Source organism: Telmatherina bonti (genome assembly GCF_933228915.1).
Source record: "Telmatherina bonti genome assembly, chromosome: 8".
In the NCBI taxonomy this organism is placed as follows: domain Eukaryota; kingdom Metazoa; phylum Chordata; class Actinopteri; order Atheriniformes; family Telmatherinidae; genus Telmatherina; species Telmatherina bonti.
This window is the reverse complement of record NC_136626.1, coordinates 16,520,287-16,535,278: the sequence shown is the minus strand read 5'-3', so window position 1 is coordinate 16,535,278 and position 14,992 is coordinate 16,520,287. Positions and strand designations below refer to the sequence as shown.

Below are 14,992 nucleotides of genomic sequence, written 5' to 3'. Positions count from 1 at the left end.
AATCCAGAAAGCAAATCCAGATCTGAAACAACACACTTCTAACAATATAAACAAAAGAAAAAACTCAGCAAGGGGTTGAATAACAGGGACAGAAACTCTTGAGAAAGGGGTTATGAACAAACTGGAAATAATATCACAAGAAAAAAAAGGTTCATCTAAACGCCTATCATTCAGGATCTGCCATTACACGTTTTTTTTTTTCCTTGAACATTAAGATAGAAAAAGTCCCCTTTCTAATGGATTTAAATTACAGAGAAGACAAAGAAGTTAATGTCAACATTTCTTACAGTTTGGCTTGGATTACATTGACAACACTTTTTACTTAATTTGACGCGAAGAGAGATGTTTTACAATTCACGCTATAATACAGGCAGTGACTATATCCATTCAGTATATCCATTCAGTATATCCAGACTAACTCCACTTTTATAACAAACTCTTAAGAGCTTATGCATATCTGTTCTAGCTGTAGTTATGCTACAGCCTTAAGAAATGTAAGAAAATTCTTGGAATTATGTGACAGTGTTAAAAGATGATTCAATTATACAAATGCATCTTCATCTCATGAGATGAATAATTTTATTCAAGTGTTTTGGAGCAAGGACATGTCTAAAACATGCAGGGCCGTGGGTCCTGATGGCCTGAATTGAGAAACACTGCTCTTCCCTAACACATCTAGTTCAATCTCTGAGCTCTTTCCAGCCAGTAAGTTAGTCCAAAGCTGACTTTGTCTTATCATTTGCCCTGTCACTTTCTTTCTTCTTAGTTTCCTCCAATTATGTCTTCCAGAATTTCTTGCTAAATCAGTCACAGTGCACATCTAAAATGGGTGGTGTGTTTACATGCTGTTGACAATATATGACATAATACTATGAAGTGAAATGAAATTGATTAAATATGATGCACCTCGTCAGAAAAAAAAAAAAAAAAAAGTTGTGGCGTGCAGTTTTTCAGCTTTGAAAATATGCAAGACAATGACAGCTTCAGGAATGTACATAATAAAATATCAGTGTGCCATCAAAATGAGCCAAAAGCATGAACCTTTGATGTTGGAAAGTTGTGTGGTGTTGCTTAAACATCTTAATGTTTTGATAGATACAAAAAAGTTTAACATACAAGCTTTATTATTATTATTATTATTATTATTATTATTATTATTAATAATAATATTATTAAGAAACCCCTTTTGTATAAGTATTCAGAAGTCCCTAGATAGTTATTTTACAGTGTGCCAAAATATTCTATGACAACAAAATATTACATTTTAAGGTGCATTAATTGTGGAAAATATCAACTTTTTGTCTTTCCAGTGGACGTGGTTTAGGTGTACTTATTAGAGATGTTCAATATTTGGAAAGATTTTATCAGTAATTTAAATGATCATTTGAAAACTGCAAAACATTAAAACCCAGCCATGAGCCATGAGGTTTAAGAGTCATCACTTGAATAAATATGTTGGGTGTTAAACAAGGAATAAAACTATCCACACATTAGTAATGTAAAGTACAATGTTAACATAATTCACAATGAAATATCAGTCTCTTGTCCATGAGTAAGGGAAGAATGAAATGGGAGCGATTGACAGGCAGATCTGCAGTGATGCAGCTTTTGCATTAGTTTGTCATAGTATATATATATTTTAAAAATATATACGATGCATCCCCTAATGCAACACACCTGATTCAAATCAACGGCTAATTAGCAGAGTTTAAAGTCTAGCTCTGCACAAGTCTGCTTATTAGGTCTGATGTAATCCAGGTGTGTTACAGCAGAGAAACTCCTAACATTTGCAGGACTGTGGCACTTGAGGACCGGAGTTGCCTTGTAGTAGAAGATGGGTGGATATGGTTAGGAAATTTAATCAAATAATTCAATTTAAAACATTAAAAATCTTGAATATTCCTCATAAAGAGTTATTGTGTGGCTATGTCTTGTAATTTTGTTCATTACTGCACAATGCTACTTTCTTCATCATTGAATACAAGAAGCCAGATAATTGTAAACTCCCTGTTTGTTTATACTTATTTTGGAAATCAATCTGAATGTTTTGACGTTGACAAACATAAAATGGTTAAGCAGGCCACTACTGCAAGATTTCTTGCAGTAAGGCGGTGTGTTTTGTCTTTTCACATTTTCCAGTCAGTTCAGGCAGAATCTGGAAGTTAAGATGATCTCTATTTTGGCCAGAAAACATTTGCCTGTAAATGCTCTGTCAGTTTGTAACTGAATACAGACAATATTGCTGAGGTGTAAGTTTGTTCATGAACAGCATTATTTTAAGCCTCTTTAGTCCTTCACGAATGCTAACCGCTACCTTGCCTATGGTATTTTCTTCAGAAAATAGCCTTAAGCTACCTTAGTGGTTTTTGATGTGCAATGTTACATGATTTTACTGAGACAATGAATATATTTGCAGTGAGATACTGACTTATTTTTTTGTACGTCTCCTCCTTTTACAGTTTTCCTTTGTAAAGATTTCAACAAAGGTTCAGCCCAGGTCTTTGAGTCATCTCTCTACCGAATTGTTGTAGCAGGCAAGATCATGAGATTCTCACACAAGTGGTGGCATAATATCTCATTTATGATAAACTATGTTTTGTTGCTGCATTTATGCAGAATTGTTCATGTTCCTATCACTATGCATTGTAGAAATGATTACATTCAACTCACCTAAGAAAAATATTACTACCTTCTGAAGAGTTCTATCACTTCTGAGCAAACGGCCTGGTTGGTTACTTGTGAAATTTAAGTAGAATAGAAGCTGTGCCTTGTGTAATTCCTAATATCATGTATCCACAGTAATAGTTTGTAAAACCACTCCAAAGGTTGATTTGAACACTTCCATTTCATTATTTGCTTGTGTGTTCAATTTAAATATGTGGTGCCTTTCCATGGACTCTTTAATGAACACCACTTATGTTTTAGCCACGCACATGACATCATCTCCTGTCTTGCATTGGTAGAAACATGTAATCATTGCTTTGTTAATTTTTTTTTACAATATTATGTAAAACCCATCAAGCCTAACTTCATGAAACCTGGTGAATAGTTGGATTTAGGGGAAAGAAATCCATTAATATACTAGGATTACATTTATTGAACTGTAAAGCCGGCCATTGACTTTTATGGAGGATGTGTTTTATATCTACATCTCTACAAGATTTCTTCTTTCTTGGGTAACAATTAAAAGCATTTCATATTTTCTTTAATAAGCTGCTCCATGTTAAGCATTGTTGGCTTCATCTATCAGATTGTTAGCTCCAAAACTGTCCTCAGAGCTCTACTGGTGACTGTTGACCCAAGTCATGTGTTTTAAAAAGTTCATTAGTCTTGAGTTAATGAGACTGAGATTTTGCAATTGGCAGCATCCAAACTTTTGCACTAATGATCACAACATGCAACTATAAGACTGATTCAAATTATTTTTTAGTCTTTCAAGTTAGAAAATTTTCCTTTCCCCCTTTTTTTTTCAAAATTTTAATTAAGGCCAACATGTCTCTAAGAAACCATGAGTTGGCCTCTGGGGTTAATTACATCCTGAATTGTCTGTTGCTGGACCACTTAATTGCACAAATAAGTACTTTTCAAGATCTACTGTGGCTGAAGCATAATACTGGGGTCTAAGTTGAGGACACAGTCAAGCACAGGCTTAACACCCACTCCAATCTAATCAAATCATTTTTTGATTTTTCTAATGTTTAAACACATTTCATCCTGCATTATTGTATAAGAAACTATGAGCACATATATCAAGGAATACAGATATATGCTTCAATAACCTCTGGGGTTATTGACTGCCTGACAGACTGGCTACAATTTGTTCATCTGAGGTATAACGTCTGAGCAGCTGACTGAGAAAGCAAGAGTACTCTTGTCATTTCTCTTCACACTATATTTTTAGTAAAACTCAGTCCAACCTTTTGCAATCAGAGTGGCCCATTGATGGAATGAAAGCTAAGTATGGAAAACTGCGAGTCTGCTTTATCATGTAGTTTGGGAACCATTCCTTTTGAGATAGAAGGTGATTGAATTCTTTTAGAGGACCAACAATAAGTCACATTCTTTTATCATCCTGAGATGCAATGGAGGGGATGCAAATGTACAGATACTTCAATGTTCACCAGGACAACAAAGTCAATGACAGCTTTCTTTATCAACAAACTAATAAACAAAGCTGGCTGTGAGTGGAAGGCCTGTAGAGATCCCAGGGGTTCCTACAAAATATTAATACTTGGATCGTCAGAGTATATTTAGCAGCCACACAAATATATTTGACAAACCGCTATAATATTTTCATGTTTTACAACCCAAAGTAGTGACAGCTATTCAACACCCTTCTGGCCAAAAAGGGTATCTGACAAAAAATGCAGCAACCTTATGAATAAACCTTAACAGCTCTCTGTGCAACCCAAGGATACCCTTTTGTTTCTCTCCTCTGGTTGAAATAAAGAAGACCTTGTATCAATGCATTTTTTGTAATATAATTAGGGCCCAGCAGATTCAAATATCTATAATGTTGATACCAAGGTGAGTACCAGTTTCATGAGATTGACATTTTTGTTGCAGATGCTTTTGGTTAAAAAAGCAAACCAATCGTTGGTGTTGTTTATTTGCACTGTTGACATAATATTTCTCAAACATTTCTGTTTGATAAAAGAGGATGGCAGAGTTATTTTAATACTTTGCAAAATTTATTAGTAGAATATTAGTATGGTGCCATATTATCGTATCAGTATTGGCAATACGTGCCCTGGATTTACTTGATACTGGATTGAAATATAAATCTGCAATATTACCAAGCCTTAATAAAAAGACAGACCTAAACACAATAGCTGACTTCTCAAATGCAGTCTGATCAATGAAGGACAGAACGAACAAGGACCACATGATAACAGGCATTCTGTTGCAATGTATATAATCAGTTTACATATTAAAAGCAAATAGCACGTTTCATATATACCTTGATAATATGAATGAACAAACAAATGAAAATAATGCTGCCAATATTTTTGATAGCAGCTTCATATATATATATATAAACTGTGACAGTGATTTTTAAATATGATCGGTCCCAATAAAAAGGCATTTTATTTTTCAATGCATATTCAATATTTTCATTTAATTGACTCAAACAGATTGAGTAAAACGAAAACATTGGTGTGACCATGCGTTAAGCGATGATAGACAACCCTTTAAAAACCCACTTGTCACCCTTCCACTTTCATTATTTAATCATAATTTCATAAAATTGTAGTTTTTTTATTAATTCCATTTCAGTGACAAATTCGGAAGTGCACATTTTTCTTCAAAGGAAATATGTTCAAAACTGTGTTACAGTTATGCCACCCTGCAGGCAAGAAATAAGACTGAAGCAGTAAAAACAACTATAGCTGAAACTTGTGTTGCTGTGTACCACAGAGCGGCAGCTGTGTGAAAGTGAGATGAGGGGAGTCAGAGAACTGCATCACACAACACACACACAGGAACACAAAGAAAATCCACTGATGGGTGAAATGAGAGGAGTTGGGAGTGTCACTGCATGACTTCAAGACGAAGGCCGGTACCAATAAATGTCCACACAGGGCACCAAACCAAACTCCTCCACTTTTTGTTCACCTCGCATTTCTTTTTCTTCTCTCCCACAACACTGACAGAAATGTTTTTTTTCTCTTCTTTTTTAAGTTCTCTCTCTACCGTTCTCTGATATGCGTGACTTGGTTTCATCTGAAATAAAGTACTGATTCAAGAATAAATATGATTTTTAGGCCCGTGGTGCTTTGATTTAACTGATGTTACATGTTGTTAGACTTTATAAATCTCAAAACCAGGTGGTTACACAAAATAAATATCTTGAGCATAAATACTGGTAATATACCCTGGATATAGTTGAGTTAAAGGGCTGATGTCTACTTGTAAAAATTACTGTAATTTTCAGTACGGTTAAAATAGCAATAGATAAGATATTTATGGCAGAGGTGTCACACAGACACCAAAAAGCAGACAGACTACATTGAAAAGGCATTCAGGTATCTAGAAGCAGCAAAGACAGAGGAAGTAAAACAAACAAAAAAAAAACAAAAAAAAAAACAGGGGAGCCATCCATGAGATTCCATTTGGGGAAGACTATGTCACGTTCTTCCTGAGGTGCTGATTGCAACTACTCCAGACAATCTTTTAGATTCCAGTTGGCAATCTGCAGGTCATTTCAGAGGTATTCCTGATGCACCTTCCAGCTAAAAATTCATTCCTAGTCCATATTCAGATAGATAAGTCAAGCTGCACAGAGCAGATAAAGCTGGTAGGAAGTCAGTCACAAGAACAGCATGCAAAAACTTGTCTATTACATGAATTAGTATACTGTACAGACTCCTGATCCCATCTGGCATAAGCAATGTGACCAGGTGACCAGAGATTCCAATGGTAAAAGTATAGGGGGGTTTCAAGTCATCTTTATGAAAACAATACCAGATTACAAAAACTGCCAAATCATCAAACAAGTCTTTAACTGAAGTGGTTTTAAAAACAAAAATTACTAAAACAAAAAATTTACTAAAAACAAAAAGATAAAAACAAAACAAAAACAAAAAAAGAAACCATCGGCTGGGGATTTATCATTTTCTATTAAATTTGTATGTAAACTTCAACAGATATAAACCTGCCAGTAACACCTGGTTCCAATCAGCACTGAACCACATAACTGAACCCATAGCTTCTAGTATGGTGTTCCAGATACTCAATACTTTTGTGTTTATGCTTAACCATGGAAGTTACTGAAAACATTTTATGTGTTATCGCATTCTAAATAAAGTAAAGAAATTGATGTGAGTGTATTGTATATCATCTTGTCTGACATATTTTTGCATAGCTGTTAATTTAGGAACATGACTAGTGCTCAGATTTATTAAGTTCAGCAAAGACCAGTTATATATGTTGGATGCAAACAAAGAAAATCAATGCAGAGGAATAAAAAGATTGTGGAGTTGGAGAGTAAAACAAATATTCCTGCAGTGTAAATGTTCACAACAGCATATATATCTTATAGAACTGTAGAGGCTACTCTGCCAGCCCTTTGATGGGTAGCAAGTACCTTCAATATATACCAAAGGATTTTGTTGTCCAGACTTCTAGGCTTTCTTTTGGTTGATTAACCTGTTTATTAGAAAACTCAAAATTATGATAAAACTGGAATTTACTCATGGGTTACATATAAAAGATGAATGGAGCCTCCGTGATGTCACCCATAGGTTTCTGAGGAGCTGAATTGAAGCTCATTGGACTGTTCCCACCATCGCCATCTTGGCAGTGTCATACGTACCATATCTCCCAGAAATACAAAAATGGACAAAGAGGTAGTGCTAAAAGGGGGACTGTGAGCCTCCAAGCTGTCTGTAGCTCAAAGCTAACTGGGACAACATGAGCTAACCAGCTAAGGGAGATAGGCGGGCTAAAGCTAAATCAAGCAGTTAAATGGTTAAAAACTATGGTAGTGCTACATTTCGCCTCTTTGCAATAGGGGGTGGGGTACTTGTCAATCAAAAGGACACATCCTTATCTAAAACAATGAGGGGAAACTATTTCTAAACAGAGGAATTTTAAAAGAAAATTCACTCTCCCCAGAGTTGTCATAAAGGTAAATCTGACCTATTAAACCTTAAATGTGTTTTTTTGTACCAGGCCATAAGCACATTTATTTCTGCTGTGAAGTTGACATTTTAACATGGGACTCTGAGGGGATTTGCTCCATTTTGGAACCCCCTTTTTTGGCACTTTCACATAGGCTTCAATTTTAAACGCCAAAGGTTGCTGCTTTGTTAAAATCCATAGAGTCCGCATTTACTGTGGGAAAAATGCTGGATTTCACTGAGTTTCCCATTGCCATGATAAGAACTGCTTTGCCAAAATCCACCTATTGTAATTAAAATCACCTGTCCAAAAACCTAAACCCAACTAAATACCTAACACATTACTCCTCCAAGGCAGCCAAAAAAGCTGAACATAAATGGCACCTAAAAGAATAGATAAATTAAATTGCAGTTGAGTTTAGTTTTTCTATTGCTTATCTTTGTTTCAATATCATAAAAATTTGACAACATAGGCATATGTACAGACAGACAGACATCAAAGAATATTCCAACAGGGAAAAGGCACAGATTTAAACAAAAGCAGTCATTCAAAGTGATCTCCTATGACCTGTTTTAAGTGTCTGGTCATACTGCACTCCACCTGAATTTCCATTGTTTCTTGCTGCAGGGTATTCCTAGGTTGCAGCATTTGGCCAGTGGATCTGCAGATGGTCTTTTACGTTAAGTTCCCCACCAGGCTTAAGTGCCACTGCAGCTTCACCTTAACAAAATAAAGGATGTAATTTTTCTATTGATCACAAAGAATATTACCAAAGCAAAATCTGCAGGATTGTTTTACTTAGTTATTTCTGTAATTGTACAGGTTAAAGACATTGGCTAGTGCATGTGTTCCACATGTGCTTGTACAAAACAAGAAAATAAAATTTAAAAACAAAAAAACAAAAAGAAAAAACTGCACTGGTGCCATATACATCACAAAAATGTACGTGAACTACACAGTAGAGGAAAATAAAACATTTTTAGTTTGAAAAACAATACGTAAAAGTCAGGTAAACACTGCTGTTTATCATTTTATGACTCATTAAATTTTAATGATGCAAACTTGGTCACAACTCCGAAGCTCACCTGATTTAAGACATGAGCATGGTTAGCACCCCTTCCTACAACTGGGGCTGTGTCTCAAGTCAGGGTTGGCACACTTTAAAGTGTGCAGACTATGGCCCACCTAGTGTACAGGAATTACTCATAGTGCTTCAGTCCTCCGTTGCCTAGCAACGCCAATTTGATCCAATCGGTAATCCCATTCTTTCCCAAAAAACACAAAGACACATTTTTAAATGACAGAAAATGTACACATTACAAGGGTGACATATGTATTCAATGTCTGATGTGTTTGTTTTGACAGCACAATGTTCACCTATACTAGCTTGGTTATGTTTAGCTTTCATGGGAGAATGGGAGAATTTTTTTTTGTCTCTCATTGTTTGGAAAGGAAAAGAAAACATGGATCTTGGGTGAAATGCAGATATGTTCTTACAAGGTGTCACAAACTAAATGTTTAAGTGTGTTTTTGCTAATGGCTTATGCTTAAAGTTTCTGTTTTGTTGCTTCAGAGTGAGTGAATTGGGACCTGAGAGAAATGTAGGCATTTCTTAGATTGATAAAAAGTCATCTGATATAATGACAGGGCCATTTGATTAATAGGCTGCTTTTCAGAGATACAAGCTGCCACAGGGAGAGCTGGCCTTGGGCAAGCACAAAATCCCACAGGTAACAAAGGCAGATGGATGGGCTGCAGTTCTCTGTCACTTTTATCGCTTAGGTATTTGTCCCTGAATTGATGAATCTAGATGCATGACTGGCACCTCCAGGCTCACAGCGCCAGTGACTGCCACCTTTATGCAACCTTGACTTAATCAGAAACTCTTTGTGATTCCACTTCTACTGAACACATGACAAAAAATGAAGGCGATTTATGCTCCACCACTTTGCTCCGTCCTTAAACTTGTTTTCTAAAACACCACCATCGCATAATGAAAAATGAAGGACAGGTAGTGTTTGCAGACAACAGGCCTCTCACATTCAAATAAATTGAAATTATTCTGAGGTTTATATCATCTCAATGCAAACCACCAACTCATTGAAAAGTAATATATTCTGATGAGACAGGCCTGTTGTGAAGGAGAGAGATATAGGACCAAATTCAAATAATCTTTTTTTTCCCAGCATATTTTTCCCAGCTTATTTGCTGTCTTGCTGTGGACTTGAAATGAATTTCAAACACTGAGAAAATAACACCTTAAATTTCCCCCCGTCAGCCTCAGCTTGTTAAATAATCTAACCCACCACATGGTCTCAGATACCAAAGATATAAAGTATAACCCAAGTAGCCTTGCTACTTATGCAGCATTCAAGTTTTGTTTTGGAATAGTACAAAAGAAATTAGTCTATCTGCACACTGCTCGTGGTAAAGTGGCTCTAATAGTAATTGCAAAATGATTCAAAAACAAACAAGCCATGTTTCTGGGTAAATGTTCATTATTACTAACGATTATCATGATAATGGTCTGTGATGACACTAATTATGGCAATGATGGCAGCAATAGGTTATTTTGGTGACACAGTTTTGTGTAACATTTGTCTGCGTTACTTCTTGCAGTTATGATTACTAACAATTATCATGATAATGGTCTGTGATAACACGAATTATGGAAACCATGATTATGGTGAGGTGCTGAGAGTTCTCCCTGGTACAACTGACAGCAATAGATTATGCTTGCTACAAAATTTTCTGTTACTTCTTGCAGTTATTACTACTTTTCTCATCAGGATATGTAATTAATTTACACATCACCCAAATAACTAATGACTGATTTTAATCAGTTTGATTCACTGTTTGAACTTGTATTGTTTTTATCCCAAACATTTAATCGTGTGACGTTTGTCAGCACAGTTTCCTGTGCACCAATTACACTGATGCACACGATGGACCTCTGCACCAATTCAACAACTTTGGCCATGTATTTTGTTTGAAGAAAAGTAAATATGAACAATTGTCCTTGAATTGTCATATAGATTTACCGTTTACTCCAAATACTTTAATTCCACAAGTCTTTAAACTCCATTACAGTTTTACATTTCCAGTCAGAAAATGAATATGGCTAATGGTAATTACTGCAGACTGATTCAACTTTTATGTAATGTCCTTTCAGTCAAAATGAGGCTCAGTAGTGTGTGTGACCTCCGCCTGCCTGTATGACCTCTCTATTGTCAATCAGTGTTGCTTCCTAAGTGGACAGTTTGATTTCACAGAAGTGTGGCTGACTTACTGAGTTACTTTGTGTTATTTAAGTGTTCCCTTTATTTATTGCTTGGTCTAAGGGATTAAAAAACATGTTTTTCATGAAATAATTGGACACCAATACAAACACAATTTTCAATATTATATATTGATTTATTTTCTGTCATTTATCTTGACCTGTTTGATATTGATACACAGTACTGCTAATGTCTAATGCAATACACCGAGCTATACAGGCTGCATGTTGAAAACAACATTTCTGTTAAAACATGTCACAAACCTGTTTTAAAGTGAGGACGTAATGTGTCTCTTTAAAGCAGTAGATAGTCCCTAAAAATCTGCAGCCCATGTCACATGTGCAGTATGTGGTGGTTAGAAAACTGTAAGCACCAGGGGGCAGTGACCTGTCTCCATTACTGTTCGCTTTATGCATGTCAGATCTTCGGTATAGGTCTGAATCATGGGCAGAACAATCATATATTGCTTAGCGTTTTTGGGTCACGGTAAGATTTATACCTCAGCTGGGGCCTTTCCATGTGTAATATGCATGTTCTGCCTGTGCATGTGTGAGGTGTCTTAGGGATACTGTTTGATCTCTACAGCTGTCATTCTTTGAGAGTATTTCATGTTTGCTATGGAGCCTGTTAGGTAAATTTCCCAAAAATAATTACAAATATGTCGTTGGAAAATCTTACTTAAATGAACTGCATAAACTATTTCTTCCAACGAATTGTCGGTCTTTTCCATTTTAATATGAAATTACCTGTAAAGTCACAGAAAGGTCAGAGTGTTTTTTTTTTTTTTTTTTGTACTGTAAAAGTTTAAGCATCTGAGAGGATACATTGCATTTTTCTCACCCTTCAATATCAGGATGACATTGCTGGGTTGGCTCCGACTCAAACACACGACTCCTTCCTATTTGTGTTTCACATTATATTCCATTTCAGTCCCAGAACAAGATGGGAAATGCTCACCAAAACTCCACCTAATGATTTATGTCCAAAAGCACATTACTGATGCCAGACAGAAAATATAACTGCAGAGAAACATAGTTGCAGCACCTTGTGAAATTGTTATAAAAGACAGGTACATCACACTTAAGGAACCACAAAGTCTGCATAAGTAAGTCAGATGGACTGGGGGATAGGGTCACACACACACACACACACACACACACACACACACGTCTGTCAAGTAGAAACAAGCGCAGAATTCAGCCCTTGTCCTAATCACTGATATTTTAACCCAATGAAACCCTGTTAAACTTTCGAGCATGCACTTTAGTCTGTGAAGAAAAGAAAACACTTCAATCTCACCTTACACACACACACTAGACAGCAAAGCTCATTTTCCAACACTGTAGGAAATGATTCCTCTCCTTTGCATCTTGCCAAAATCATTCCAAATACATTATTTACTGCCATTTTTGAGCATCCTGTTTAAATCATAATGATGCCTAAACTACTCTGCTGTGGTTCAATGATCCAAATGTGCTTTTGATGAAGAAACAGCTTACAGCTGAAAGTATGAGTAAATGTGAGAGCATAGAAACAGAAAAAGTTAGACAGACACTGGTCATTTAGGTGTGATAATGAGATAACTTGTCCTTTGTACATTTTATGACAAAGAAGACTTCTTCACTGAGCAACCTTTTCAGTGTTAGTATAGAAGAAGAATCGGAACAGAAAGATGACAGCAGCTCTGACATGTGCATTACTTTGGAGAGCACAATATATAAAACTGGGAGCTTTTCCCATGAACTCATCCATTTTCATCGTGTCCTTCATCCTGATAATACAGATTCCTGAAGTCAATTTTGAAACCTGCCCATCTGTGAGTGAATTTAACAAGCGAGTGAAACACGTTGAATTAAGGACAGGAATTATATTTTAAAGAAGCATTTCAATTGGGCAGCTCCTGAAGCTATTCATTAAAACCTCCCAAGAGGAATCTAACAACTCATCTACTCAAATGTTTAATAGCACGTAACTGAAGATCTGTCATACATGTTGCAGGGATTATTTTCTTTTTTTTTAATGTTAATTTATCCCCTTACTTAAAAAAAATTAAAAAAAAAAAAAATTGAAAGACCCACTTTTTAGGCTCTTTCCTGAATTTTTCTTTGAGATTAAAAGTGGAGCAGCAACATCCCTCTGAATGTTTCTCCTTGGACAGTTCTTTCCTCTGCCTGGCTTTCATGGAAACATCCAAATGATGGAAAAACAAAAATAGAAAGGCAACTTGGGGAATGTAGTGCCCCTTTCAACTTGACAGCTGTCAGTCAATAGAGTAAGTGCACTCCATTTCAACAACCAGCCTCCACTGTGGTCAAATCCAACAATACTCCAAAGTCCCCATATACAAAATATAATTTATTTCTGTGCATATTTAGAAAGAAAGGCCACACTGTAAATAAAATTTTAGAATTGAAGCCTGAAGCCTCTTTTTTTTTTTTTTTTTTTTTTTAATTCTTTTTGTCTAATGTGGAAAATTAATTTTGCTTTTCACTTTGACTACCTTTCAGAAATAAAAACTGCAGCAAAATGTGACCAATTTATTTTGAAAACCCAAAAAAATATTACCCAGCATTAGAGTTAACTGCTTTTCTCTGGTATTTATTATAGAAACCCTGAATTGTTTAACATCTCTTCAGTTACTTTAAAAAAATATTTTATATTGTTATTTAAGATGGTAATAATCAAAGTAGCATGAAATTATTATACATATTCCAATTAATTATATTCTTTGTCTTAAAGAAAAAAAAATATTTTTTTTTTCCTGACTCCGCCCCCCCGACCCCCCCACCCCAATTCTGTGTTACTTAAATTTAGTTTTTGAAACACTTTGAGCTTACTGACAGTAATAATGAACCATTAGGGTCTTCTTGAACAAAGAACACACTCAACATCCCACTCAGGCAGAACCAGAAGCGCACAGAGCTGCTCACCTTCACCATCTGTCCCATAAGAGCCAGGCAGCAGTGAAGCGATGAGTACAATAATCCCACTGAGTCTTTTACTTCCCAGAGGCATGTTGAAGCGACAGGATGCAGCAGAATGTAATCCCGTGTGTTGGAGGGTGGCAGTGCCGTCCTTCCACCTCCTCCTCTGCTCCTCTCCTGTATGCTTGTCTTGTTTGCTCCTCTCCAGCTCCACTCTGGTGCGTTGCGCTGCAGCAAAGCCTGCAGCAGTGTGTAGAGGCTGGCTGGCACCCAGTGAGGAGGCTCTCACGCTGCCTCCTCTCTGCTTAGTGATGGAGAGAAAGAAAGAGCAGGAAGAAGAGAGGAAAGGAGCCATGGCAGGTCAGAGTCCAGCACACTCCTCTCTCTCACTGAGGTCCTGAGAAAAAAACTCCTGGAGTAAGTCCACAATTTTAGTTTCACCACTGCCAGTGACAGGATGCTGTAGTGAAGATGTTTAATAAGGGGAAACATTTTTTTTTTTTTTTTTTTTTTTTTTTTTAATTTCATTTAAAGAAGTTTTTACCCAGGATGAGATGAAAAAACTCAAACCCAACTTATGGAGCAACACTTACAGGCTGAAAGATATAAAAACAAATACCTAATAAGTATTTTCTGTGCGAAACTTGCTCATCAAGGGTAAGCTAAGAGCCCCCTGCCCATAGAGCAGTAAAGACTGTGCTGCAAACTGAACTTGTCCGATCACAGGTCTTAAAACTCAAAAAAAAGAAAAACTGAATACGAGAAGCAAATTTTTCACATTTAGGTTTGTCCATCTATGCTGGGCTGCTGTGTTTGTCAATGACAACCCAGTTGTTAGAAGTGGCTGCAACCATAAGTTTCTAGAAGCCTGGAATAGCTAGAATATCATTTTTCTGACATTGTTATTTTATATTTCATGTGTCATTGGCTCGGCAGGGTCAGCTGAAGTAAGAACTAATGAGTCAACCTATTTTCAACCTCAGTAGACAGCTGGTCTTTTCACCTCATGTTGCTGTGAACATCACTGTGCCAGCTTATTTTCAGTCCAGTCTTTTCCTTTGTTTTCAAGCTCACTCAGTTTCAGAAATATTATTGTTTGACAGAGTAGTATTGTCTTTTCTGCATTTTCTTCACATTGGATTGCTGTATGATGAAAGTGCACGATAT

The 14,992-nt window shown here is 36.3% G+C and overlaps 1 protein-coding gene across 1 annotated transcript in view; it reads right to left on the bottom strand.

Moving 5' to 3' along the window:
- The window catches only part of LOC306759180 (contactin-associated protein-like 4), a gene marked incomplete at both ends in the record, with an annotated part of 93,635 nt that extends 79,719 nt beyond the window's left edge, over positions 1-13,916 (bottom strand). Inside the window, one exon of the mRNA XM_079244724.1 lies at positions 13,832-13,916. Within this exon, the coding sequence (XP_079100850.1) occupies positions 13,832-13,916 (85 nt within the window). The remainder of the gene's footprint in view (positions 1-13,831) is intronic.
- Positions 13,917-14,992: the final 1,076 nt, after the last annotated feature.